Genomic DNA, 27,257 nt, shown 5'->3' on the forward strand with positions numbered 1-27,257 from the left:
ACAAGCTTTTCAACTTCAAGTGGCATGCATCTTTCTGGTGTAGTTGAGTTCATTGTTTGCAGTAGTCTACACAGAATTATTTTACATTGCAATACAATAGTGACATTTACCTGAGGCAATCCCTGGTGTGTCAGGCGGGGATGTTGTAGAGCTATCAATGTTTTCATTGTTTTCCCCAAACTCTCTCTTATAGATAGACAGCATGTAGGATATTCTATAGTCCAGTCTAACACTGAGAATAAACTACAAGAAAAAAAGTTTTAAATTAGACTTTTCTTCTGCCATTTGGTAACATGGGTTAGGATTTTTCTGTGGTGGAATGTACACAGATAGATGATTATTTTAAGTAAATTATTAAGTATATTATTTTAAGTAAGTATGTCCACTACAAAAAAAGAATCCATTACATTCATCAGTTTTCTGTTGTTTCTTTCTTCCCTCTGACCATCCTGAGACATACTGAACTCTACCCTACCGATTGCCGAATACCAAGAAGCAGACTGGATTTGTCCCGGGCTCCAGCATGCTGCTTTGTCCTCACTGCCTGCGAGCCAGATCAGTACATGCAAACCCATGTTGAATCTGATTATTTCATATTTCAGCTGGACTTCTAATGCCCCATGAAGATAGGAAGTGGAATGGGGTTGAGAGTAAAGACAACAGGGTCAAGCAAGGCTCACCCTCTCAGATGCCCGACAGCCAAGGGCAGTGGTGCTGCAGTAACTCCAGGCTCCCACAGAGTGAAGCACAAGCCTTGTGTTGTCTTTTTTCACATTGCTAGTGATCAGCTGAGGATGTGAGGAGCAAACAGCATTTCCTTCATGAGCTCCTAGTAGTGTTGCCAGCATGCAGCAAAAAAAAAAAGTTGGACTTTGGAAGCTACCACTGTAATGGTAGCAGAGATCCCTCTCACTCAACACTCTGCTTTCTTTTAATTGTTGGTGCCTTTTGTTCCTCAGCTGTGAAATCATAAACTCATTCAGCAAAAATCCTAATTCAAAGCTGGAAGTGCTCCTTTTATAGTGGAATAGCAAGGAAAATAACCAGGCTGGAAACATGAGCACCAATTTAAGGACTGACGCATATACACCTGACACTTCACTAACTGACTGCCCATCAACTGAGTTTCAGTGTTTCCCAAGCTTATGCTCCTTGCCCACAGTAAATGTAAGCATACAATGATAGAGGTTTAAGGTCATTTAACATATTTTACAACCAGTGGGAATGAAAGCACATATGTTAAGTTACCAAAACTCAGCCAACAGATGATGACTTAGCAAATGGTGGCAACCCGTTTCTTTGATCTCTAACTAAAGTCAGACAAGCTTCCCAAACCCGGAGTACTGTAACAGGACTTCACTAGGGTAACTAGGACTATGCCATTTAAAAACAAATAAAATGTCAATTTAAGAAACATTATGTTTTCTTTAAAATCTTCTAACAGAAAAGAACAAAGGCAGGTTTATTTTGGTTCCATGATCAAGTTACCCTATAATTGTACAAGCAAGATTTTTAAAAATAAAAATTTCCCAAGTCCACGCGTAGTCAACTAAGTCTATCAGACCATCTGTTTAATTCTGGCCGATGGCAGAATGGAAACTGTTAAGTAAAAGATGCCTTTACTTAAAGGAATAAGAGGATATATTGAGAGTTAAATTATTATAAACTGAAATATTTCTTAGAATTGAATAGTTTCAATCACCACTGTACTAGCTTTGCATGATAATACAATAAATCTAAAATATTCTTACTCGCCTTTTAGGGTAATAGCACAGTAATGAAAGGTAATGTGATTTAAATTAATCCTTCTTCATTGCATATTAAATGAAATGGAATTATTTCTTGTGAACTAAGGTCATATATATGCACATTTACTGTGATTCACCCAACATATGACAACGTGCTAATCTGCAGTAATTTCACCATGTGACTAAACGATAACTAGCAAGCCAGAGATAAAGTAACAAATTAGGATTAAATGCTCTCCAATCCCGGGTGCTCTTGCACTGGACATGCTGTGAAAAAGGAAAGGATGAGACAATCAGCGATTCTCTTGGCTGTAAGCAGACAGGCAATGCACAGGACGAGGTGAATGCACAGGACGAGGCTGGTGTCCAGGAATCATCCTCCTAGGCATCAACCAGTAGAGCAAGACCGTATGAAGAGAAACTCAGTCAAAAAACAAATGAAAACGAGAAGCAATACACATGAATGGTATTATTTAGGTGATATAACTTTATAACACTCTGTCCTTCACCATAAGCCTTAAACTAAAGGAGTTCTGGAACCAAAGTATGCAGCATTGTGGATACTCTAACAACTGATAGTCTTTCAGATGACGAGGAGTTAAGGTCATCTAAATCATTTATGAGCACTCAGAACAAATGGAAACCTTCAAAAGTGACAATGGTACCAACAGATCCGCAGAATTTATAGAAAAGACTGAAACATTCCTTCAGGGCGTAAGTATTGCAGAAACAGGGATTTGATATACAGAACGAATGTGTGCCACTTTACTTACTAATACCATAAAGTGAAAATTATATCTCAGGAGGCATGCTCGTGTCATATAGCTTGTCAGTTCAGCTGGGAGAAAATCACAGCAGCCCACCGACTGTTCTCAATCTAACAGTGGAAATCTGAAACGGACTTCAAAAGTGCATGGCCTTGCACGACTTCAGCGGGTCTAGGTCCAATTCTGCCCTTCACCGAATTACTGTAAAGGAGAAGTCAAATACTAAAGCCAAATAATCTACCCCAGTGTAAAATGAGTGTTAATGAGACTGGAAACAGACACACTGTCTTCAGCGAACATTAGGGAGGCAGATTAACGGACAAGTTCTGCCTTTTCACAGTTATAGTGACAGAGTTTCTACAGCATCTACTTTCTTCAGCAGTGAAGTAGGTGTAATAGAGTGAGGATCACAAATGTACTGTTGTTCACACAGCGGAGTATTCTTCCTCATATCAAAGTCTTAGTTTTACAATGATTAGCCCAGTGAATAGTAAGGAAGCAGGTAACAGAACTTGCCACTATGTGAATAAATAACTGTGAAATGGCTGCTATGTAATATTCTGCCAATCATTATTACCTGCAAAATCTCAATGATTTTCAGTTTGGTGTCCATTACAATCACATCTTCACTGTCGGAGGCGCTGGCTTGCTTGCTTGGATGAATGCTTGGCTGTACATCAGGGGCACTGATTGGAAATATAGATCCTCTGCTCAGTACCATTTGGGTCATCATCTCTCCTACACCATGGATGGTCCTCATAACATTGTTTCCTATGCATTAAACACAAACACATATATATTTGCCACCAGTAAAGCTTGCTTGCAAAGCTATATATGACACATCACACCCGTGACATCAAACTCCTTTACAGTCTTAACAGGTATATTGAAAAATAAGTTCTCAATTCCTGATCAAAACTCAGGAGAAGGAATTCATTCAAATTACCCAATGGTTTGGGGACAATTTTCTACACTGATTTTACAGGAGATCATTTCTTACAGGGCAACAGATGGAAAAGATGCCAAAAGCTTTCCACAGCTCTGTTAATATGTTCAAGAAATCAGAAAAAGTAGAGCGAAAGGAATCTCAGTAGTTCACCTAATCCATTCCTTTGTCTGAAGGCACATTATCTACATCTAAGACCATTTCTGAAAGAGATTTGTTTAACCTGTTTTTAAGAATATTTAAGCATTGCAAATCCCACATTATACAGCATTCCCAGGCAAGCGATTCCAGTATTTGACTATGTTTACTGTTAGAAAACTTTTATTGCTATTTCATTTGTATCTTCTATTGCTGCAATTTATGACCTTGCTTTGTAGACACATGGGAGGAGTTCATTTTCCATGCCTACTACACTGATGTCTTTGCCATGATGACTGGACATAATATATGTGCTTGACAGTAAGGTTGCTTTTGGCACTGCAGAAGCTGGAAGGAGACTATCCAAGTATCTTACATGTCACACTAAGAGAGAGTAAAGATTTGAGGCTGTGCAAGCCTGACCAGTCTCTGTATGTGGTCCAAATGACGGGCCACAAACCAAAGCCAACTGACACAACTAGCCAACCACCCCCCTTCAGAAAAGTCCCAGGAGAATGTCAGGACCTGAAGGCGGTCCTGAAGGTCAAACTAGTATCTGTAATCACAGTGCCCTTCATACGTTATACCTGGGGGAAAAAACTAGTTTACACTCATGTGGCAAAAAAACTTTAGTCCAGTCTAGTTGCAATGGTACCTATCACAGATGCCAGTTCAGCAAAACCCACGAAGAAATACCACCTGTTCCCATAGATTATACTGGTTGGTCTTCATAGTGAATTTTGATATGAAAAGCATCTCAGTGAATCAATGATTATCTTCTTCCAAAGGTGGGGAGAAAAAAGAACAAGCGTATCATGCTGCCTACCTACATGAATTAGTTTCCTTTCTTGCAAAGCACAGATCTGAATGAATGGAGGAGGGGAAGGCAATGATAGCATCTCTTCGCAGAAAGAGTGCCAAGACCTAGACTACACCAAAGCCAAACAAAAGAATGGAGGAAATGTAGCTTTGCTGAGGTATGCCTGAATAGTTCTTGTATGACTTTTAGTACACTTCAATCACCGTGCAACTGACAAGTTTTACTCAGACTGAAGAGACCCTCTTCCCAGATAATCTGCTGTAAAAAGCCAAAGCTATATTTTATTTTATTAGCAATATCCTCCTCTTATGCCCTTCTTTCTTCAATCCATAGAGCTCAAGTACTGCATGCAGGGAAAGAGGATGCCTTCAGCCCTGACTTTAAAAGGAAAACACACAAAGAATTTGCTTTTTCAAAGTGAATGAGGCAGATTAGTGTCACATTTGAGGTCCCATTCGGCATCCGGTCTGGTATGCAATCACTCTGAATTGGTCTTTTGAAAATAATACTTCAAGTCCCTACAAAGGAGGGAAAAAATGTATTTCTGACTTTGCATGATGTTAGGAAAAAAAAGCTAAAAGTCAAACTAAGGGCTAGATCCCCACATTAGCCAGGGACAGAAAGTTCTCCTAAGTGCTTACACCAGCATAAAGCAAATAAAATCATTCCAAATACCCTTCTTGCTGCAAAATGAAAATAGTGCATTTTCCTTTCAAATCAAATAACACAGCTGGGTAATAACATAGTGTGGATTTCTCTCTCTCTCCCTCCCTCCCCATCCCCTTTCTCCCAGTGTGCTAAATGTTTGTTTGCATTGACCATCATTCAGTACACCCATGGTAAAGCTAGATTACTAAGTGGAGGACCTTCGACCCTTAAAGTAGCTTCAGTTAAACTGACTTTTTGCATCTTCTTCATCTTCAAACCATGAAATAAAATACCTCATTCATATCATCCTGTCCTTAATGCTGACTGATAAGCCCACGACAAGACCTATAGGTTGTGCAGCTGCTTCGTGGCCTGTGATACCCCTGCTCTACATCTCAGTTGAGAAGTCGTCATCCTCCCTCACAACATGTTTTCAAAATCCCTTTCACTCAGTTGTACAGGGATGAATATAAATAGAGGCACTGCTATTTGGAAAGCTCAGGAATTCTTTATAAACCAACTTGAGTCAATGGGGTTACCAGCTGATAATTAAACCACTTAGGTCTAAGACAAGTCCAGAAGATATTCTTCTCGAAAACTAGATACAACTGCAGTTTGTCCAAAATGAGGCAGAAGAATTCCACATTATCTTGAAAAGTTCCTGCCTATCCTTCAAGACTGAAGTCCACTCAGTGTAAAGTTAACAAAAAAGGTAGTGTCTTTTGGACAAGGAGTCAGACAACATCTTGGGTGGACCTCATGATCTTGGAGAAAAAAAGCTGAGATTTTGCCTAGAGCATACATCCTGATTTTTCAGCTATCACTGGGGTGCTGCACAGGCACCATAGGGGATGGAGTTAAACTCCCTCTGCAACCAAGGAATTAGTCACTCTACCTGCATTTCAGGACCACCTCCATAAATGAGGAGACTACTTTCTCCACCTCTAAAAAGGACAGTGAGAGGCCTCATATAACAAAGACAGGGAGGCACTCAGCTAATGTGATGATGGAGCTTCTAAAAGCATCTAGGAAATAAAAAGAAATGAGATGACTGCTGTCCTCTCCCCTTACCTGCGGAACACCAGTGGTAAAAGATGGTACAAACCAGTGAGTGGCTAGCTATGAAGCAGCTTCCCAACAGCATTGGTAACAAGGATAAACCCTCTGTCCCCAGCATTCCTTTACTATTGACCTTCATGCAACTGATCAAAATAGCTAGAGGCAGGACAGCAAAGGAGGATTAAGGTGGTACTTATTATCACTGCCATTTCAAATTGTATTTCATTAACGCATAGGAAAGGATTTTAGTGAGAGAGAAGTCTACTTAATCCAGTTTAGCATTTTCAGCTGAAATGGGTAGTGACTCAGTACTGCATTATTTCTGTCAGTAACAGCAGTGAGACAAGGTGTCTCATCTTGGAAAACTTTTTAACTAACTGCCTGATGCTGACTATTATTTTCAATTAACTCAGAGCAGGCTTGGGAAGAACATTCCCAGAGTGAAAATAATACAGCAACTGGAGGAATTCAGCATTCTTTTCAGGAAAGGTATTTTAACAGCTATGTTTTGTAGGGTGCTGATGACATGTAACCATCTCTTAGGAATAGACGTCAGTCAACCAGCGCATTCATGAATGGCAATGAAGCAGCTGACTGCGTCTCAACACTGGGAGGAACCACTGTATTCTTTGAAAGAAGCCAAAAGGATCATTCATGTACATAAAGAGGGGGCAGTAGCTTCTCTTCCAAAAGATCCCCCAGTAATCAGCACTCATGGTGCTCAGTGTTATCTGTCCAGCCTTGGAAGTCTAGACCATGTTAAGCATGGATTTAAATCTGTCACTCACAAACATCAGGAGCCAGCAGCAGTCTTGCTAGTGAGTTTTTTCTTCTTGCTATGCTTTTATGTTCTCTTGGCTTTAATACAGTTATCTCAGCAGGAAAGGGTATAAGTCTCTGAGGTAAGGCATGCAGAAAGGTTATTGCGGCTTAAAAAGTGGCTGACTGTGTGTCAGCTAAGCCTGCAACAATGCAAGACAAAATACACTGGCTCAATAAAAGTTCTTAGTACGTACGCACACAATGACTAAAATAATGGAGCTCTGATCTTAGTTACAGCTCCAAAGTGCTACCTGAATACCAATGCCCAAGGAAAAATTAACTTACTGCCTCAGCTAGTTAACTGAGCTAAATCAGGAGAGGTAGCAAGTAGATGTGAACCCTGATTAGTTTTGTGTGCACTTTGCTAGAGGTAAGTGAAGAGAAGCCTGAGCTGTGCCTTCATATGGTACTGCCACCCTTAACCTGCTGACCTGCATCATTTGTTGTCTTCTCTGAGGTCAAGGTATTAACATTTATATACGGCTGAGAAGTGTAGCAGGGAGAGAACAGTCATTGCAACGTTGTAAGGTGCTACTGTGTGCAACCAACCACTTCTCTCACCAGTAAACCACTGCAAAAGTGCTCAGAGCTATGACTGACCAACAGAGGAAAATGATGCAAGGCAATCTCCATGAATCTTCTTCCATTTTTCCAATTTTCCCTTCCTCTCCCCAATTCTTCCTCTCTGCTCCTCCCTCTGCCAAGACAAGTCGGGTGCCAAGAACCTTCCACAAGCAGTGGACTCATCAGAAATGTCTCCTGTTGAATGTATGGTCTCACAAGGTTAGCCAATGGAAGAGTGAAATCACTGTACGCATAAGTAGTAATTTAAAGGAGCTGTAGATTGACAGGCACTGAAAGAAGAGGAAAGAAGAGAATGCTTGTCATGTTTTCAAAAGACAACTGTGCACCTCCTTTTCATTACTTTTTATTACAGTGATCACAACTTCCTAATGAATATCAGTTTCTGTCACAAAACTGTAGCACATAATCTCATACAATTTGGCACGATTGACAACACAGCGGCCTCTCTGAGAAGAAAGACTTTTCAGAGGAGTCAATTATGGGAAAAAAATAACAACCACCCAAGTAATCGAAACAGTGGATAATTTGACACTTCATTTTCTACACAAACATATTTTCTTGATAAGTCATTTGCTGGTTGCAAAAATTCTAAAAGCAGAATATAAAAGTAAACAACAATCTGCTATGTAACACAGTATGGATAGTAAGTGACAAAATATCACATTCAGAAAGAAAAACAACTGTCAAAGGCAGCTGGCAATTCATGCCTTTTCTTCAAATTGTTCCTAGCCAATTGCTATGCAGCATCCTCAGTTTGCTCTCCAGTACCCACAGCATTTTAGGTATTTCACAGTGCAGAGAACCATGCGGTAGCTGAATGTGAATACACAATGGACAGCCTCAAAGGCTGGCAGATACCCTTACAGCAAGTAGCCCTCTACTCCAGATATCCCCAAGACACCAGGGAACTTGCAGCCTTGTTCATTTAAAAATTAACTATACACACCTGATCTGGTCCCTAGTTGCCACAGAGGGACAGAGTCTGCTCTTACCAACATTATTGTTCAGTCTTCCTCAACACCGATATAGGAAAGATGGATTCTTAGGACTCAATTTCAAAACTGCGCAGCCATTTTTAGCTCAAACAGTTTTCCACAGCGCTCATCTCCGTACTCAGAAATACAAAAAATGCCTGTATTTTCAACAGGATTTTAACACCCAAAAGCTCTCATTAGGGACTGGAGAAGCTGGATGCTCGATGTTTCTAGAAACTAAGTACCTAAATAGGAGCTGACGTATGATGGGTTCTTCAAGAAATCTGGTACTTAATGACCAGAAAAGACAAATGTACATGTACCCACTGCTCCAGCAACTTTCATTAACAAGTCCGCAAAAGCCCAATACATTGTTCAGTCTTGCTTATATAAAAGGGGGATGGGGAGGACGAAGGTGACAAATCAAAGGTTTTGCAAAAATGTGGCATTTCTTACATTGTCTCTATAATTACTATGTTATAGAGACAACTCTCTGATGTCATCAAACCTTTGCATACTTTTGACTAGGACACCTGACGCTTCAACTTCTTCCAAACACCTCCTAGAAAACACTTCCCTTCCAATGTAGGAATACTTTTGACTACTTTTGCATACTTTTGCATACTTTTGACTAGGACACCTGACGCTTCAACTTCTTCCAAACACCTCCTAGAAAACACTTCCCTTCCAATGTAGCAGGGCACAAGCCAGACAGCACGTGCTACCAACATACTTAGCCCTTCCCTGCCATGCCAACTTCTTTCACCACAGCCCTTCAGGTCTCCTTCCCCATCCACCACCCAATGAAGTCCCAAAGCCTTCTCAGTCCTCCTCAGCCACTTTCATTTTACCCATGAAATTAACTTTTACCAACTGTAGCCCTGGTGAAGCAACACCAGATTTTGCCAGTGTGCTGGGAAAGCTTTAAGCTGGTTTCCAAGCTCACTGCTACATTAGGAGGTATCTGGCACGTTGTTGAAAGCCCAAAACCTTTACCATCAAAGTCAGTTTTCAGCAAAGCTGACCTTGTCTCAACCCATGTTTCAGTGTAGGTATGTTCAACCAGGTTTTAAGACAGTACTTATAACAGCAAGTTACTTTCCCAATGACTGCTGAAACAGGAGCTTTGACTGCAAACGGCCTTGACTTTGTGGATTTCAGTGAGACTTATACTATTGCTCCACCATAAGCTTCTTAAAGTTTCAGTGCCATCTTAAAGCATGCAACACTGCCAGTCCTTGGGGATCCTCTGGCAGGGAACCGTATGCGCAGCAATGTCTAGTTACCAAGGGCTAAATTAAAAACCCAATGGCAGCTTTAGCTCTACATTTCTTTGCCTTTGTTGATTTGGCTACACTGCTTCATGCAATTTAATTCTTCTGCGTGAAAAGTTATAGCCATTTTTAAGACATATAATAACAACACTTCAGTACCTAAAGGAACACATTTTATTTCAAACCCTTTAGAGCTATATATTATTTGCCAGAAGCATTAAGCTTTACAGCTCTGTTTGTGAAAGAGGTATTAATTTTTACAGGTTTTCTACAGAATTTGCTCATAAAGACTGCAGAACCTACCATAAACAGGCCAAGAATCACACTTTATTTCTTCATTAAACCATTTTTCATCGCTCAATAACTAGTTGACCTCAGGTAAGCCTCACAGAAAACCTAATGCATGACATTAAGGGCAGAAGGTGAGGCCACTTCTACAGTTTATGCAGCCCTCAGAACTAATGAGGCAAAACAAAAAAAAAACCCCACCACAATATGCAATGCACATACATTTGTTACCTACACCCTGCAGGAATCTGGCCACCCCAGTCTCCACTTACCTACAGTATAACCACAAGCCCTCCCTCTTTGCATACAACCTCACTACTGCCCAGCCATGGTGAAACTCCACCAAACTTCACCTTCTCCTGACATTCTGCAGGTTCTGTTGACATTGTCTATCCCCAAAACCACAAAGCAGTGTCAAAAGTACAGCTTTCATGCCATGGACATTAGACGAATGAAAAAATACATACATCAGCATGCTGGCCTTGAAGGTAAAAAGCATCATGGGAATCAAGCCTTCTAGCCATGTTACATCTATGAAACGGATATCGATTCCTAGAAGAGCAATGGTCTCTGGAATCACATTAATGCACAGGCCTCATGACTAAGGAAAGAATAAGGAGGAAAGAGAAATGGTCCATGCCAGAGGATTAAACTCTCAGACAGACCTCCCCTTTGGTCTGACAACATTCCTCACTGAACGGCAGTTGCTTCACTATAGACATGTGTGACTAACACAGCTAACTTTCCTAAGGGTTAAATCTTTTTTCTCTTGTAACCCTTTTTTTTTTTGTAAACTGCTGGCATAAATTATTGCTGCAGTCTGCCAGGCAGCCACCGCCTCATTAGCTCCGCAAATCAAAGTATGCCTCAAGAAGATATTTCAAATTGTTAACTAGACAAAAGAGCAGCTAGCAGGCATGGATGCAAGGCTGAGAAACAATATAGTCTTTTCTAATAGTCCTGGATGAAATCTGGTCCTTCTTGTCACAGAGGACCTACGGGCACAGTAGAAATGGCAGGTCCAACCTTGTTCTCCACCTTGTTCCAGTAGCAGTCTCACTACTGGTGCTTCGAAGCAGTATGCATCTCTACTTGCAGCCAAGAGGGCTGGAAGAAAACCCTACCTATCTTCTTGCTCAGTTGAAGCTAAGGGACTAAGCAGACTACCAGGATGTATCAAAGGGGCAGAAGACTGGACAAGTGTCCCCTGACACACTGATATACAAGCACTCCTTTTCAGAGAGATGGTAGCCTACCAATGCTGAAGTCTTCAGGAGAGAGTGAGGGCTTCCCTCTTCTGACCCCTGCCAGCATCGAATCCTTTGGGGAATATCACAACAAAGCAGCAAAGCTTGCAGCATGGCACAGGAGTCAGACTTTTCATGATACGTTGCAAAGAAATAGTCCACAGTCTCAAGACACCTGTGGACAGATCTTTAGTCCCTTCAGTCTACAGGAGAGATATGCTACCAAGCTGAAGGCCCAGACATAATGTGAAGGAGCTGGGATTATTGGCTACCAGCTGGAAGATGTAAAAGGAGGCATCTGTTGAGCCAGTGATGAGCAACATATTTCATGTGAGAATCACAAAGGCAGGAGAAATTGGAGCTTATAGGTAGTTTTTAAAACCTGTTTTTCAAAAAGACTGAGCACAGCCTTCCTTTGTGGAAGCGAACAGAGCTGGAAGACTGATGTCAGTGGACACTGGGTCAGGAAAATTGTAGTCATTTACATATAGCTCCTCAAAGAAAGACATACTCTGCAGATAACCTAGATGTGTCCCACCAATTTCCAAATTGGTGCCCAGCACTGTGGAGTTGCATCCCAAGACATATACAGCTTAAATTCTAGGATGTATTTCCTTGCACATCATTATTCTTACTCCAAACAACATTAACTAAATAGCACTGAGCTGCATGGCAAACGTGTAGCTTGCCTGCTAATACTACCATGTCATTTCATCTTTCAGACCTGAAATACGCTGTAGCTGCACGGTTTGACTAAAATCAGCTATTTGAAAGATCAATCGCACCTAGAGAAAGATGTGCATTTTAATTCACAGAGAATAAATAACCAGTATTGGACAAGGCAGATTGGCTCCTGACTCTGGAATGATACAGCAGGGTGCACTTATTAGGAAAGCAATGATTTTACTTTGTAATTAAAACTGCAAGAGATTATAATGTTCTTGAAAGGTGCCAGAATGAAGTCCTCACTTTCTCCTTAAGAAAAAAATACCTCTTTAGGATACAGGTAGTATATTTTGTAAACCCCATATTTTTTTAGAACCTAAAAAGAAAAAAAAGAAACAGAAAAAAGCTTCAAATAACCTCCAAAAGATGATGCAAAGTTAAGACACTGAAAAAAAGAGTCGGCTGCAACTTTTTCAAGTCAATTCCTTTTTAGGACGCAACCTAGGTAAGAAGCATTTCCAAAAATATATATCTTTTCTTTTTCCAGGATCCTATCTCACAAATGTTTCTAGCCAACTTTCCCCAATCTGTCCTCATCAAATAAGGTCACACCTGAAAACTACATGCACACAAATTTAATTCTGGTTAAGGTAACTGACAGTGGCATTAAAATCAAGCTTTTTAAAGGAAGGCAGGCATAACATTAACAAGAATGTAAGGCTCTTTTCAGAACCTTTGCAGAACCAATATAGAGAAACTTGCACACAACATCAAGGACTACCTCAGCCATCAGCGTGAGTCAAAATTTAAGTGAAGAATGGAAAAGGACATCTTGAGGTAAAAGGTTAATTAAGTCTTCATGCAACTTCCACTAAGCCTAAAAATACATCCCATTTTGCAGATTTGCTTCAACAGTTCAACATTTGTCGTATATACTTCCTTACTTAGCAAATGGTTTTACTGAAGTAAGTGGGTCTATTTAAGAAATAAATATTAAACAGGGAAGAAGATTCCAGATTGCTGGTTGTAAATTTGGTTGTTTCAATTCTGAGGTGCACAACTCCAGGCAGGCTTCTCCCCCAGCCAAGACCCCCCTTACTCTTCCCCTCACCATTAATATATTGCTACCCATTTCTAAAATCCTGATTACAGATTTCATGATGTGGAGCAGTTGCCAAACAAGTAAAGAGCCAAGATCACCAGTTCACTACAGCTCCACATTACAGGAATCAGATGCTAGAAGCTTTTGTTGCTACTGACCTGGAACAAATCAACGTCAATAATGGAAAAGCAGTATATCCTATCTGTCCCCAAATTTATTCAGCTCTGAGTTTCCCACAGAAATCAATACTTTTTAACAAAACTAAAATGCAAGACCTATCATGTAAAATAAATAGATCCTACCCAAAATTCTTAACTTCTATAGAGCTGCCACCTTGGATCTACTACAGCTGCAGAATAGGAATTACATTACTTTTCTATTTAGTCAAACCTCTTCTCAAGTCCCTTGTCCTAGAACCTGAAAATCAACTGCATTGCTGAATAGGCATAATTATTGGCAAAATATTGCTGTTAAATATCCATTTAATATTAATCTACTAAAATTTACAATAAGATAGTGATGTAAATTAAAATATACAAAGCCCAAGCTGGTATTTAGTAGCACTTTCCTACATTAGAGTTACAGGATGAGGCCCCTAGTTCTTGATAAAATTTAAACACATTTGTTTATACCATTAAACCATCAGTCCCAGGCATCATGGCTGGCTTTCAGTGTTTGTCAAAACTGGGGTTTAGAGCTACATTTCAAAGCTTTAAGCTCAAAGTATGAAATACATGTTCTTACTAAATTAAAGCTAATGCCTAGACATCTGTGATCACTGACTGGATGGATTAAAGAAAAAAAAAAAAAAACACAAAACCCCACAACTTCTATGATCTCCAGAACTAATAATTTACTTCCACACATTCACAGTATATACACAAAATCACAACAGACACAATCTTACCTTTTTTTTTTTTTAAAAAAAAACATCATTGTAATGAGTTTTGCAACTCAGGGAAGCTAATTTTCCTTAAGAAAGAAGCTGTGTAAACTTGCACATCTCTAGAGCAATAATGTGTGGAGGGACATCTACCTGCAGTACTCTATTCAAAGGTATGATATGAATGTTGCAAGTATCAGACCTGCCAGAGAGGATGCTGTGCAGTGAGACCCTTGCCGCAGTCCGGAGAGATACGGGAGAGCAGAATCTGACCTCCTCTAAAGGTAGGAAGAAATCACCCTCACCCCTAACTCACTGGAGGGAGCGCTCCCACCATCCTGAACAAGGGCAGGGAACAATCAACCTGTCTGTATTTTATGGAAGTTATGAATAAGAAAACACTTTCTGAAGAAATCAGTGGACCATCCTGATTTTAGAAAATGCCAACACATTTTCAAAAACAACAGAAAACCAGGCTGAGTTACTTTCTGTTGTAATCCTTTTTACTTAATAGCCTAAGAGATCACTATTGTAAGTTAAAAGGGACAATAAAAAGCCAAGACAGGTAACTGATAAAACACTTAACAGATGTTCTCAACAGCTCAGTTTTATAACAGAGAGAGAGGATATCTGCATAAAAGGGGAAGGGGAACCTTTGATGTATAATCTTATAAGTACTATAAAAGTGAAAAACAGTGTATACCTACAGCTTTGCCTGATGAACAACCCTTACTGTCAGAGTGAGGGGTGATCTAGACGACATTCCTGAGACCAATTTCTCTGTTGGCCTGCTCATTCCTCAGGATCTCTAGTGGATCCCAGACAAGGTGGATTCAGACTCCACAGGACCTAGATAACATCAGTATCTTTGGGGTCAAGCTTGTTTGGGTAGAAGTGACTGAACATGATGCAAAGCACTGTAGAATCAAACCCCTGGTCTTTCCCCTTCCCCCAAAAGATAAAAAAGTACAAGAACATCATTAAGACACATGATCATCTCGTACACAGGCCTGTTCCAGCAACCCTAATACAGCAAGGTCTCCCTGTCAAACAGACTCAAGTCCAGTCTCAAGTCAGGACTCACTTATCCTTAGCATCATCTACGGTCCAACACATGCAGAGGCACAGAGGTTCCAGACCACCACCACCCAGACAGAAAACATAAGCACTTTCTGCACCTTACTGTGGGCTCAAGCACAAATTCATGAAGTCTGAAAAGACTGGGCACAGAAGCAGCCAACTACACTACAGCACAAGCCAGCAAATCCCCTGAGCTCAGCTCTTTCTAGCTCAGCGTAGACACGTTGCACCTCAGCTACGGCTCAGTGGTACCTACCAAGGCAGAGAGCACGCAGGCAGGTCAAGGGCTCTGTGTGTTTAGGGCCTTATTCAAACCTTCTCGTTACCTTGTAGCAAAGACACAATCAGGATGTGGGTGCAAGACAAGCACAGGGCTGGTTTTAAAGGACTGCTACCCAACAATAGTTTTTTAAAAAAAACACAGGAGGGAAAGGAAAGAAGGAGTGTAGCCAAATACTTAGCTGGCACAAACCCTCACAGCCCCAGGAACCAGAGCAACTTATGCCAGCCAAACTCCTGCCCCCATGGTCTGATTCATTCCTCTCCAGCAGGCTTCCACATGAAACAACGATAGGCAGAAGTTACAAACAGCTGACATTTCAGCCACAGCAGTTGTCTCCAGAATGCCAGCAGCTACAGTACCTGGTGCTTTCTGCTTGAGCTCCCTTTCTAATCTTAATCTGCAACTAGGTTTTGTCTGTTTTTTCTAATGAAAAGTACGCCCCTGTTTTGCTTGAGTAATACGTTTTTCAGACACGAAACGTTCTTTGACACGAAATTCTACGAGCTGGGTGTTCAAAAATAGTGAATAGGAGTTACAAAACTGCTTAAACTCCTTCTAAATTATGCATCCCTGTGACATATGCACCTTCATGGCCTAATGGTGCCCATGGGTAGGTAAATACGCACCTCCAGAGAAAGAAGGAGGAATGGTAAGATGCTTGGGCATAGCAGTTAAACATTCAGGATCATTCTGTCTCAACTGCAAAGTAAATGCATGGTTTATGTGGCTTATGACCTGTCAATCAGAAAAGAAGAGGAAGGCTGAAGACAAGATATGACCATCCAGAGATGGGCATCCCTTTCTTTTGTCAAAGACTGTAGAAGGCCTCTCCAGCAAGTCTTACAGCTATTTCAACATAAGAACACCTATCCCTCCGCAGCAAAATTTCAATGCCTATTTTTAAGCCTAGACAGCACAGCCAATATCTCCATCTCTGATCTCACTTAAGACAGCAGACATGACTGACAACAGTCCTAAGCTAGCAAAAAACACTCTCTAAAGCAATGGGCTTTGTAGCCATGTAGTTACCAGGAAAAGGGAAAAAAAACCAAAAACAACCCACAGATCATTTCCAAAAGAACATCAGTGGATTGTCACATCCTGACCTGAACTGGTCCCGTGTTTAAAAGATAAATATCCATGGAGACAACTACAGCCAAGAAAGAAGTTTAAAGAATCTGTATAAAAGTCAAAGCTAATCAAAGATACACAAAAAATCCCACCTTTGTTCCATGCCTTTTTTGCTGAAAGAATGAGAGACAAAAAGATGTGTGACAAAAGTTTCCAATAAGGCTCCAGTCAATGGTTGAGTGTTACAAACAGGGCTACTGAGCTTCCATTTGCACGGTGGTGACATTTTCTGCATTTCTTCACACTCATTTATTTCAGAGTAAATTCATTGATTTGCATGGAATTGCTCTGGAAATTAGTATAACTGAAAGCAGGTCTGTTTGCACTTAACGGGTGGTTCTTTCCTCTCCTATATAGCCTGAAAGGAAACCCTTCAACAGAAATAAAAGGGAATCAAGGATGAAACACAATTTTATGGGTAATTAAGGTGAGTAAAAACATTGAATGAGATGTATAACGAGGATTAAAGACTTGAGCAGAGAGAGAACTTAACTGAAGAACCACATCTGCATGCTCCGTCTTGCCAATATGCCAAGATTGTATCTGGAGTCAAACTGTGTCCAGAGCCATTTAAAAAGAGAGTCTGCAATGCAGTATTTCAGGGACAAAAAAGGAAAACATAATTCCAAGTCTCTGAACATCCAGTCTTCCTCAGTGCTGTAGAGGGACTGCAGCCAGCTACAGCATGCCTTAGCATGCACAGCATTGCAGGGAAGACCTTTAGGGGCTTTCAGTAAAGTGTACTGGCAGTGACGGAGGAAAGATAAGAGAACCAAGCGTAAGACTTCTTGGCACAGATGACAAAGCAGACAATGACAGTCTTCACTTCTCCAGAGAGTGTGAACCTCAAAGAAGAAAAAAGTTATGAAGGGTGGCACACTCATGCAGGGCATCTGTAGGAGTGACTGAGCAAAATGATGATTAGGAAAACTCAAGGCTGGGAAAAGGCCTCACAGAGAAAATACAAAATAATTGTTGTTTCAAACAAGACAGCTCATCCTTTTTGGTACTGTGGGCCGGCTGGCAGCACAATGACACTTACACCAGCCACATATTAAAACAGAATTTGCCATCAGCCAGTGTCCTGGACCCTCAGCCCACATGACTGTCACACCTCCCTTCCACACACACAGAAGAACTAAGCTCATTCTTCAACCCAGTTTTAAGCCATGGTAGAAAAGGTAGTGGGACATACAGCATTGTCCTGGGGTTGTCAGACAGGCACTCTGGTCTAGGTTAAAAAAAGAATATTCTAAACTGACAAACAGATGCAGAGGATGGCCTCATCTGGACTTCCATCTGGTGCTTCTGCAGTTCTGGGACTAGTAACATCTTATTCTCCCTTCAAGTGAAGTGCTAAGAAGACTAACAAACACTTGTGCCACAAACAAGCCATTGTAATTGCTGTGCCCAGGCAAATGCTGTCTGCATGTGCTTGGGATTTTCAGCACAAGGGACAGCGAGGACTATATCCAGATTTGAAAGTTCTGTTCCAAACAAGCAAATGGGCAGCAGCACCAACACAGTAACCGCAAGTCATGAAATCTGCAGCTCTGTTCAAAAAGGTTCCTTTTTGGCTGACCACCTTAATGTCTCCTGCAATACATTCCTGTAGGTGGGTTTAAAGAACCTTGAAAGATCGATGAGACATTCCGTAAATTATTTCCACCCTAAATAACGAATTACACACTGAAGTAACAGTCTTTGCTGCTTCTCTCACCTCCATCCTGAAACTTGCTCAACCTTTCGAAGTATGACGATATAGGAACTTGAACAATATCGAGAATTGCCAGCAGCGTCCGGGTCAGTCTGAGAAGCTCACTAAAACTATAAAAGCCGAAGTATATGAGGTTTCGAGCCAGATGTACCACCTATGAGAAAAAGAAATTAAAAATGAAGGAAGTATCGGCAACCTTGTGGTATTCAGCTGTGCCATACAGTTGCATTTCACACAGCAGCTTTCACAGAGATCAAGATCTAGAGTACATTCAAATTAGTACACGTCTTTCCACTGATTTAAATGGGTCTTGGACTAAGGCCAGTAACATCAAATGTTCTTCAGAGTTAAACAAAACAATTGGTCAGTCAAATTACAAGCGAGGGCAAAACCAACACAAGATTTAGGAAGGCTTGAAAGGATACAATTACAACCAGGAAAATATATAAGATCATGAAGCATGACTCCAGGAAATTGTTTAAAAAGGCAGCAGCTGTAGAGAAGATGAGTCAAAAGAAGAGTAAGATGACTGTGGTAAGTTTGAGTAGAGGTGATTTCAGATAACCAGAGACAGGTGTGACAAAGCTTGGGAGGTACGCTGGAAGAAGAACTATAAAAGCTGTAAGCATTTCCCCTTTATTCAATGTTATTTGAACCTAGAGGATTTAGGCCTATCTAAAGTTTCTGTCAGGAATTTCAAACAATATTTAAAACACAAGATTAGGTTATTCAGAGTATTTCCTTCAGTGTCATATGTTACACAGGGAATAGTACTTACTTATATTGAAGAATCCCTGCGTGCTAATTCACTAATGTGCAAAGAAAGGGAATACGACCATTCACCCACACACATATCCCTCCTCCTGCCACTGAAATGCAACCATCTCAGGAAAAGGAAGGAAAAATACAGCTGTTTGACAGCAGACAGTAATACTATTTTCTGTAGTAACAGTCATCACCAACAACACTGGAATTAGGAACTGGTGGTTCTTTAGGACATTTTAGATGGACACTTACTCTGCAACTACCTTTACTTTGAAAGAGCCAATGCCAACCTAGCTGGAATGAGGAGGAATACTGTAAGTAGGACGCAGATAGCTGAGAAGTACCTCAAATGTAAGTTTATTTTTCTCTTTGTCTCCAAAAGGAAAGGGCTGATTTACAACTTCTTTCAAGTACTCTTCTACAAATTCCATAGTTAGTGCAAACTTCCTCTTCATTTCATTCCTTGAAGAGTCTGTGAAAGAATCATACCTACAATGCAAGGCACAGAAGGAAGAAAAATTAAACACCTGTAATACCAGGATCAGCTGTCACTAAAGAATAAACAAACCAATCACGATGCCATAAAATTACTGTCAGTTCTCCATAAGGAGAAGGGGTAGAGGTACGCTAATTCTGCATAGACATGCAAAGATGGCAAACAAAAGATGCACAGGTCTTTCCTCCAACAGTACCAGGAAGGGTTGCAGTGAATGGGAATAATGGAGAAAGGAAAATACTACAGTTCTGACAGACAGCACTTTTAAATCTTGCTGTGGTAATTCAGTAAGTCACTAAGTCTCAGTTGTCCTCTCTGCCCATCAGACAGAGTTTACTATTTCTGCAAGGAAGACAACAGATAAGGAAAGCAGCTCGGGTCAGTCAACTTCCTCCTTTGCACCACCAACTAGGATTAATTCATCATATATGTTAAAGCAGTCCTTCTCACCAACAGAAGCAATACTGTCTGCTGCACTGCTATACTTCTTCCTCTTTGTCTCTGCAGCCAGATACTCCGTGTCTGTGTCTAGCGCAGGGGCGCTGCTCCATCAAATTAATTAAGCCAGAGGAGGTTTCCATTGAAGTCAATGGGCCCGACTCATACTTAAATTTAACACATGCTTAAGTACTTCACTGGATGGAGGCCAAAGCCTCTGTGAACTATTTCTAGGGCAATAGCTGTACCTAACTGTAAATTCTGGCTTTCCAACTGTGGCTTTCAGTTGAGCTTGAAGTATAAAACTGACTTCCAACCTAGCAAATGTGTAATGTTAGACACAATTAGATTACTTCAAGTTCAGTTGATCTGAGGAAAGGCCATTCCATTTTTCCCCAGCTTGTTCCCTATAAGAACACAGTGAAAAATAAAATGGAAGGATTTTCAGCTACCCATGGAACTTTCCAAGAGTAACAAGAAGTACTAGCTCTATGTTCTGGACAAAATACCTTTTCACATACATGTTTTGTTGACATTAGACATCTACAACCATTTTGTTCTGAGACTAACTCCTACAAAATGCTTCTGTTCTTTAGTTTGCAACACTTTCAACTCACTCATGAATTGTGATCTTAGTAGGAATTTCAGTCCACAATCTGGCATATCTGACAGGTACCACAGATTCCTGAGGATCTCTGTCCACATGCATGTGTAGCATCAGTCGGCAAAAAGAAGCCCGGAGGTCGTAAGGGAGGCTTTCATCAGACATACATCGTAGGATCAAGTCTACTGACAGCTGTGCAGAAATCTGGTTGATAGCTAGATACTGGCGGTCCAGGCACATTCTTGCAAAGAGGTTCAGTTGGTACCTTAAAAAAAACCCGACATATTTCCAACTGATTTATTTGACTACCATGAAACAACATACCTCAGAATATCACTTTAGAAGCCTGATGTCAGTCTTTCTGATGTAAATGCTAAAAAATAACAGGAGATTTTGCTAACCAAGGGACCTACTTGCCATTAAAAAAACTAACATCAGGCTCCAGCCCCTGTGAAGAATGGGCTCCCTTCGAAACTTAAAGTGAGCATTGTTCAATGGAGGGCTGAAGCATTTGGACTATTTGTTTTCAATCTGTGTAAGATGCTTTTCCATGATCCCACCTCCCCTCTAATCCTCAGTACACGCAGGATACTCCTTCCTCAGAGCATGCCTTGCTTCCACGGCAGCACAACCTAAAAATATAGTTCAATAAAAAAAGGTAAGAGGCAAAATGACAGAGAGACATAAAGAGCTGTCATGATCAAAGGAAACTCAAGATTTGTCTGGAATAGACAGCAGAGATTGTGATGGTTCCCACAGGAAAAGAACCTGAAACAAACTTTTAATCCCAGTTTCTGGCATGATCTGGTTTCCTTTTTTGATACTGGCAAATGAACTGGCTAAGAACAGCAACAGGCTCTTCAGAAAGTTTACATCTTCTTCCATTTGAATAAGCAGTTTTACCTGTAGTAGGTAAGAACTTCTAAATCTGCTTTTGTGCCCTCCTTTGCCTCCTGAGCCAAATGCCTGATGGCTTTGCCATGAGGCTCCTTGTTACTGTCAATCCAGTAAAGCCACACTTCCTCTTCATCAATGTCATCCGAAATGACTGGGCATTCCAAGGGATTGTCCATTTGTGTCGAAACCAGCCTGCAAGCACAAACGATTCACAATGGAGCTACTACAGACTGCTATGAATGGGACAACAGAGCAGAGACAACAAAAAGGTATGTTCCCATCATGGACACTCACTTGGTCTGAATGAGAATGTCAGCATTCCCTGGGCTCAGCATAAACTTGCAGATGAGTTCCTGAGTTACTGGTATTGCTGTGGTGTTAGATACACACAGATCCGATAGATAATCCAAGAATCTGCAGTAAAAAAACCAGATGCAACAGAAGGTAAGACTTAAAATGCTACGCAGAAACATTGCAGTAGAAATCTCTAGCATCCATTACTAATATGCTCAAGGGAGCATGTATCACAAGATTTATCAACGTATTACCCTTGCTCATTTGTACTATTGCTAATCACAACAGATAAAGATGAGTAATAGCTTTGAGAGCCACCCTGAATGGTGCTAGACAATCAGTCAAGGAGAGAAAAGAAAAACATCCCAAGTGTGACACTTCTCAGCAAATCAAAGGTGAAAGAGTTGTGCCAGAACTTAAGAGCAGCCTGAGGCTGTCTTAAGCTTGGCTGGCAGGGGAGCTCCACTGAAGGTCCTTGTCAGGAACCAAAAGTAAGAGCACACATTCTCGGTCATCTTCCCATCAGGTAACATGCCTCTCCCTAAACCAAGTAGCAAGGAGATGTTACTTGTGCTGGAGATAGCTGTGTGCCCTCTGAGGAACTCCACTGCACTGGAGAAGTCCACACCCCCACCTTTTAAAGATGCCTTTTGAAATCTCTGAAGTGACACAGCCAACAATTAGTGAAGACTGAAGAGCTGGCAGGACTGAAGACAGGACCTCTGTATTCAAAGAGGTCATTCCATGTAAAGTAGAAATAACAAAGCTTTGCATGGAAATCAGTTTCCTGTGAATTTGTCTCTCGAATTTAGGTCTTCTGATGTTTAACAAGGTTCAGGCTGAGGCTTTCCTCGCAGTTGGGACATTCATTAGATATCTGCTTCTTGTCCCTCTTTCATGGATTCCTCTGTGTGTATTAACAGTAGTCCATATTGCAGCCTTTGCCTCACTGGAATGTAAAAAGGGCCTCTTCCCTCCATGTAGCTGCTTCTTTTCATGACATTCATAGGACCTGAGTATCTCTGAGCCCACCACTCCTCTAGCAAATATAGCTAAAACTGGGCAAGAGGCTCATATCTGTGGGAGCACAGATATGAGCAGGCACACACACACAGATCATATGCGCCACTGCCTTAGAAATCCAGGTAAAAAATCTGACCATCTACTATCAGCCGTTCAAGGATCAATAGTTTCAACCTCTATAGGTGATCATCCTACCAGAGGGAATCAGAATATCATTTCTGCGTTAGCACAGACCACACTCCCCACGGAAGTCTGGGAACTGCAAGGGATATGTACAGAAAGCAATTTTAGGGTACACTTAGTAACAATTTCACATATCGCTGAAATGAAGCCTTGTGGCAAGAACTAATTAACAGTGCACAGCAATATTGCATCACAAAGATAATATTAAGTAAACAGCACATAATTGCACAGAATTCTGGGGGAGTTACCTCACTGGAGCTAAAACTTGGGAAATTTTGTAGCTCTCATGTTTTAGAGCATACTACCACCATTCTTACTCACACAAGCAGTGCTGCAAAAGTCTACAAGACTCTCCATGAAAATAAGTGCCTTTATTGTTCAGATTGCACCATCTTGGCAAGGTGTATTTTTCAAACATTTATTGCGCTTGGACTTCAGCCTTGAAGAAGTGAATGTATATCTTAATGCACAGCAATTGCACAATTTAGTTATGTAACAATATATGACATCCTCCACCACAAAGTGACATGAGATTGTCAATAAACACTAGGACCCTTCAGCACTGAGAAGGAGCTAATCTCTTGTGGTTTCCTCTTAGTACTGACCAAACCCAACACAGTTAGCATGGGAGAGGCAATGAGATTACAGTGTGACGCAAAACGGCTGCAGACATATAGAGAATAATTGAAGCAGCAAAGCACCAGGGCCTTGAGCAATTTCCTTAATCGCTAACAGGAAAATGGTGTTCACAATTACAGAGGACATTATTTGGCCTTCAGTACATTAATTTCCTATATTTGTATTACTTCGGTAATTTTACAACTGAAAATCCAATGAAAAAAATTGATAGATTTTCCATTAAAAAAAAAAAGTCCATTTCCTTTATATTCTGACCTAAAGCTAATCAAAAAAATTTCCAACTGAGTGAAACTGAAGGCCAGAATTTTTCATTTGGAACAAGATCTGGTCTAGGACACATGGTCACTGGGATATTCACTGCCCTAGGCCTCATTCAGGTCTGACCTGGAATCAGAACCTGCAGGAAGACTGATATTAATAAAAGCTTAGAAAAATTGACATCTGTGTAATTTGCACCAAGATTATTAGCAGGGGAACCAACACAAGTGGCAGTTTCACAGAGAAGCTGCAGTATTATGAGAAATTAAAATTTCTGTTTGTTTCTCTTTGTCCCAATCTGAACTAAAACCAAATTTTCAAAATTGTTCTGTAAAGTATAAACCTTCTTTTCAGTAAGCTCTAGTTCTGAAATGCAGATATAGTCAAATCCCAAGAATATTTCTGATATTTTCTAGCATAACACTGTACATGTGGGGTTTTTGTCTGTCAGGTCAAAAAAAAAATTAAGCTGGGAGAAAGAGACAAGAAAACTATGAATAGCAGGCAGATTCACAGCTACTGCAAAAATAAAAGCTTATCAATACAGAAAAAAAATGTTACACGGATCACTTCAAACCTTGGCTCGCGATTTCTCCTGAGTAAATTAACAAATGTCTCTATTTCTTTAGCCGTGATGTGTTTCTCTAGCAGTTTTCTGTTGTTGTGCAACAAAGCTGTGATGGTGTCTTCTGCCAGAATATCATAACCAATCTGGGACTGCATGACGCAGAAGTTCTTAGCAATATATTCCTGAAAAAAACGAAAATTCCCATGATGACCTGTTAAGGAGTAATGTTTTTCTTCTAGAACCAGAATCATCCAGCTCAATTAGCAATCAAAATAACCCTCAAAACTTTCCTCTCTGAACTGGCCTGCACAAAAGAACATCTGAGCACCTTAAATACGTACCCCAAGAAACAGATTCAATATTAGGGATGACTAAATACTTTTATTCTTTTATAAACCAAAGGAATGAATCCATGAAAATATATACAAAATTCAAGAAATAGCAATCAATTTTTTTAAAAGGAAAAACCAAAAGGTTTTTATAACATTTAAGAAGTTTTCTTTCCTCAGTCTTCCCTCCTCCCTTTCCCTCCCTCTGAGTCAGAAATACTTCTGTAAAGCCTTAGAAAGAAAACAAAGAAACCACACATCGCTGTTCAATCTTTTATCTCTAGCCCCTTTAGTCCTATAAAGTTAGTGCAGTTTTTCCCCGCTGCAAAGTGCAAAACACTCGACACCATGTTCTGAAACACTTCTTGCTCTCGGGGAGTCTCCAGCAGTGAGAAATCAGGCTACCTGGTAGAATAACCTCTGGTCTGATTCACAGCCATCCCTCTACAAATATTTAAGCAACAGAAACAGACAGTTTTGCAGACTTGCCACTTTATAATCCACAGTCTAAGAGCATAATTTCCATAACAGAAAGCTCATGAATGAAGCAGTGGACCCCAGTATCAGTCTGAGCCTGTGAAAGGTTAAGGTGAACCTATGATATTCACTGCTGATCATTCAATTCATATACAAACGCCTACAAAACAAAAACACTGTTCCTCAGCATGAGGCAGCATATGACAGTGACTTCTTACTACTAACCTACACAACACCCAGTCCTTTCACCATTACCACAGAATTCCACTTGTAAGTGCAGAGAGCAATGTCAAACCCAGGATATATAATTATAGAAATCAGGAGGAAAATGGTCTTGAATACCACTGACCTGGTTCTTCCTATAGTCCTGTTGGGAATGTCTGAGAACTCTGTAACATAACCTTAACATGTATTTGTATGGAGCATATCTCTGGTCACCTAGGTCTTCAAGTCTCAGCATCGATCCTTCACCTTTGTCCTTAAAAGGAGCTTTGAGGATGCCGAATATCTGTTCAAAATCAAAATCACTGAGAATGAAAAACAAACCCAGATTTTTGCTTAACTTACAGCAGTCAATGGAAATGTCCCCTGACAGGATCAGCACACGGGCCTTATTGACCAAATTCCCAAGTGAATCACTGCACTTATCTACATATGACTGAATACAATTGGGGGAACAATCTCAGACATGACAGCTTTTTGTGTTTAGCTTTGAACTTCCCACCAACTTGATTGACATTGCTTTCTCTTTACTGCTATCCCCAATTTTAAACATTGTTAGTTAAGTGCCTTAACTTTGGATAAATTAAGGATGAAAAAGGAGGACAATACTGGCTGCTGTCCAATTTCATCCTTTTCACTTTTTTTTTCTTTTTTAATTTCAGTAGGCTACTTAAAGAGAATATTAATTTTGGTTTACATGCAAGTTGGTCCTCATACAAACAAAGTCAGGGATCCACAAGGGCATCAAAATTTTTCCTATACGGGGACACTTGCACAATTGGGACTATGTTGCAAGCTTGTTTCAAATTTCATCAAAGATATGCTATTAAATGTAGTCTTGAAAGTCATCAGAATCACATGAAACTAACAGCCATCGGTCATGGCCCCTCATGCTTCTATCTGATTCACAGACCAAGAGGTGAGCCTTGACTAAGTAGTGTCATATCTATCCAATGCAACAGACACAAACCCAACATGGCATAAGCCAAGTTACCTAAACATAACGTTTTCTCAAATTACTCTCTCCTACAATCGGTTTGTAAATACAAGCAAGTTATTAATACAGTAGGACATACCTGAGCCAATATATTTTGTTCCCTCATTAATTTTTGTCGTTCCCGGTTTGGCTTGGTAATGACCACATCCAAAACTTCCTGCCCATTATTAGGCACATCAGCAACAAAGAAAATGAGATCTTCCAGTAACTTGGTTACAAACCTAGAATGAATAGACAAATCATTATTATATACAGTCATTCAACACTTGCTAGGATTCATTAAGAAAAAAAATCACCTTTTAGAACAAGTTTTATCTAGCATGATGGAACTTCAATCACTGCAAAGTTTAGTTTGACATATACTTAAGGATTCCAGACCTTGGTTCAGCAGAGGCTTAAATCCATCACAGGGATGTGTAGCAAGGCATTAAACAACCACCAGAGGGGAAAAAGGGAGAAAAACAGAGGATGCTGGATTGATGCATAGTATTCAGAAATCCACAATCTATACCAGCTGGCCTCAAGGCCTAGGAACAGTAGAAAGACACTCTTACGCAGCCTAGCAAGGATTTTTATACTTTATCATAGACATGGGTCCGTGAAACAAGATGATGGACTCACTAGAGGAATAAAAACATTCTGTCACTAGACTATTCCCTACTGACCCAAGAAACTATTGAAAAACTACTATATTTGTTTCACTCTTTGCTACACAAAAGAAGATTTGGCAGAAGCAAGTGCTAGAAAGAGGACAGAGGCAGTAGTAATTCTTTCTCTCCTACCTTCAGAAAATGCAAAAAGAAAGTGGTCATTGCCTCCTTGTTACTAACATACCTTACCAGGCATGCACAGAGAGAAGTACAGATGCCCATAGATTTCAATGAATCTC

At 40.4% G+C, this 27,257-nt stretch overlaps 1 protein-coding gene across 3 annotated transcripts in view; it reads right to left on the minus strand.

Moving 5' to 3' along the window:
• ITPR2 (inositol 1,4,5-trisphosphate receptor type 2) overlaps nt 1-27,257 on the minus strand; it is a 262,612-nt gene that overhangs the window by 156,358 nt on the left and 78,997 nt on the right. For all 3 annotated transcript variants that reach the window (XM_059816601.1, XM_059816602.1, XM_059816600.1), the window contains exons 14-23: nt 26,448-26,589; nt 25,499-25,657; nt 24,353-24,525; nt 21,673-21,792; nt 21,385-21,570; nt 20,495-20,746; nt 19,288-19,432; nt 18,182-18,332; nt 3,093-3,286; nt 111-243 (exon numbers count right to left, since the gene is read on the minus strand). In XM_059816601.1, the coding sequence (XP_059672584.1) occupies nt 111-243; nt 3,093-3,286; nt 18,182-18,332; nt 19,288-19,432; nt 20,495-20,746; nt 21,385-21,570; nt 21,673-21,792; nt 24,353-24,525; nt 25,499-25,657; nt 26,448-26,589 (1,655 nt within the window). The remainder of the gene's footprint in view (nt 1-110; nt 244-3,092; nt 3,287-18,181; nt 18,333-19,287; nt 19,433-20,494; nt 20,747-21,384; nt 21,571-21,672; nt 21,793-24,352; nt 24,526-25,498; nt 25,658-26,447; nt 26,590-27,257) is intronic.

The sequence above is a fragment of the Gavia stellata genome, chromosome 4 (assembly GCF_030936135.1).
Source record: "Gavia stellata isolate bGavSte3 chromosome 4, bGavSte3.hap2, whole genome shotgun sequence".
Taxonomy (NCBI): domain Eukaryota; kingdom Metazoa; phylum Chordata; class Aves; order Gaviiformes; family Gaviidae; genus Gavia; species Gavia stellata.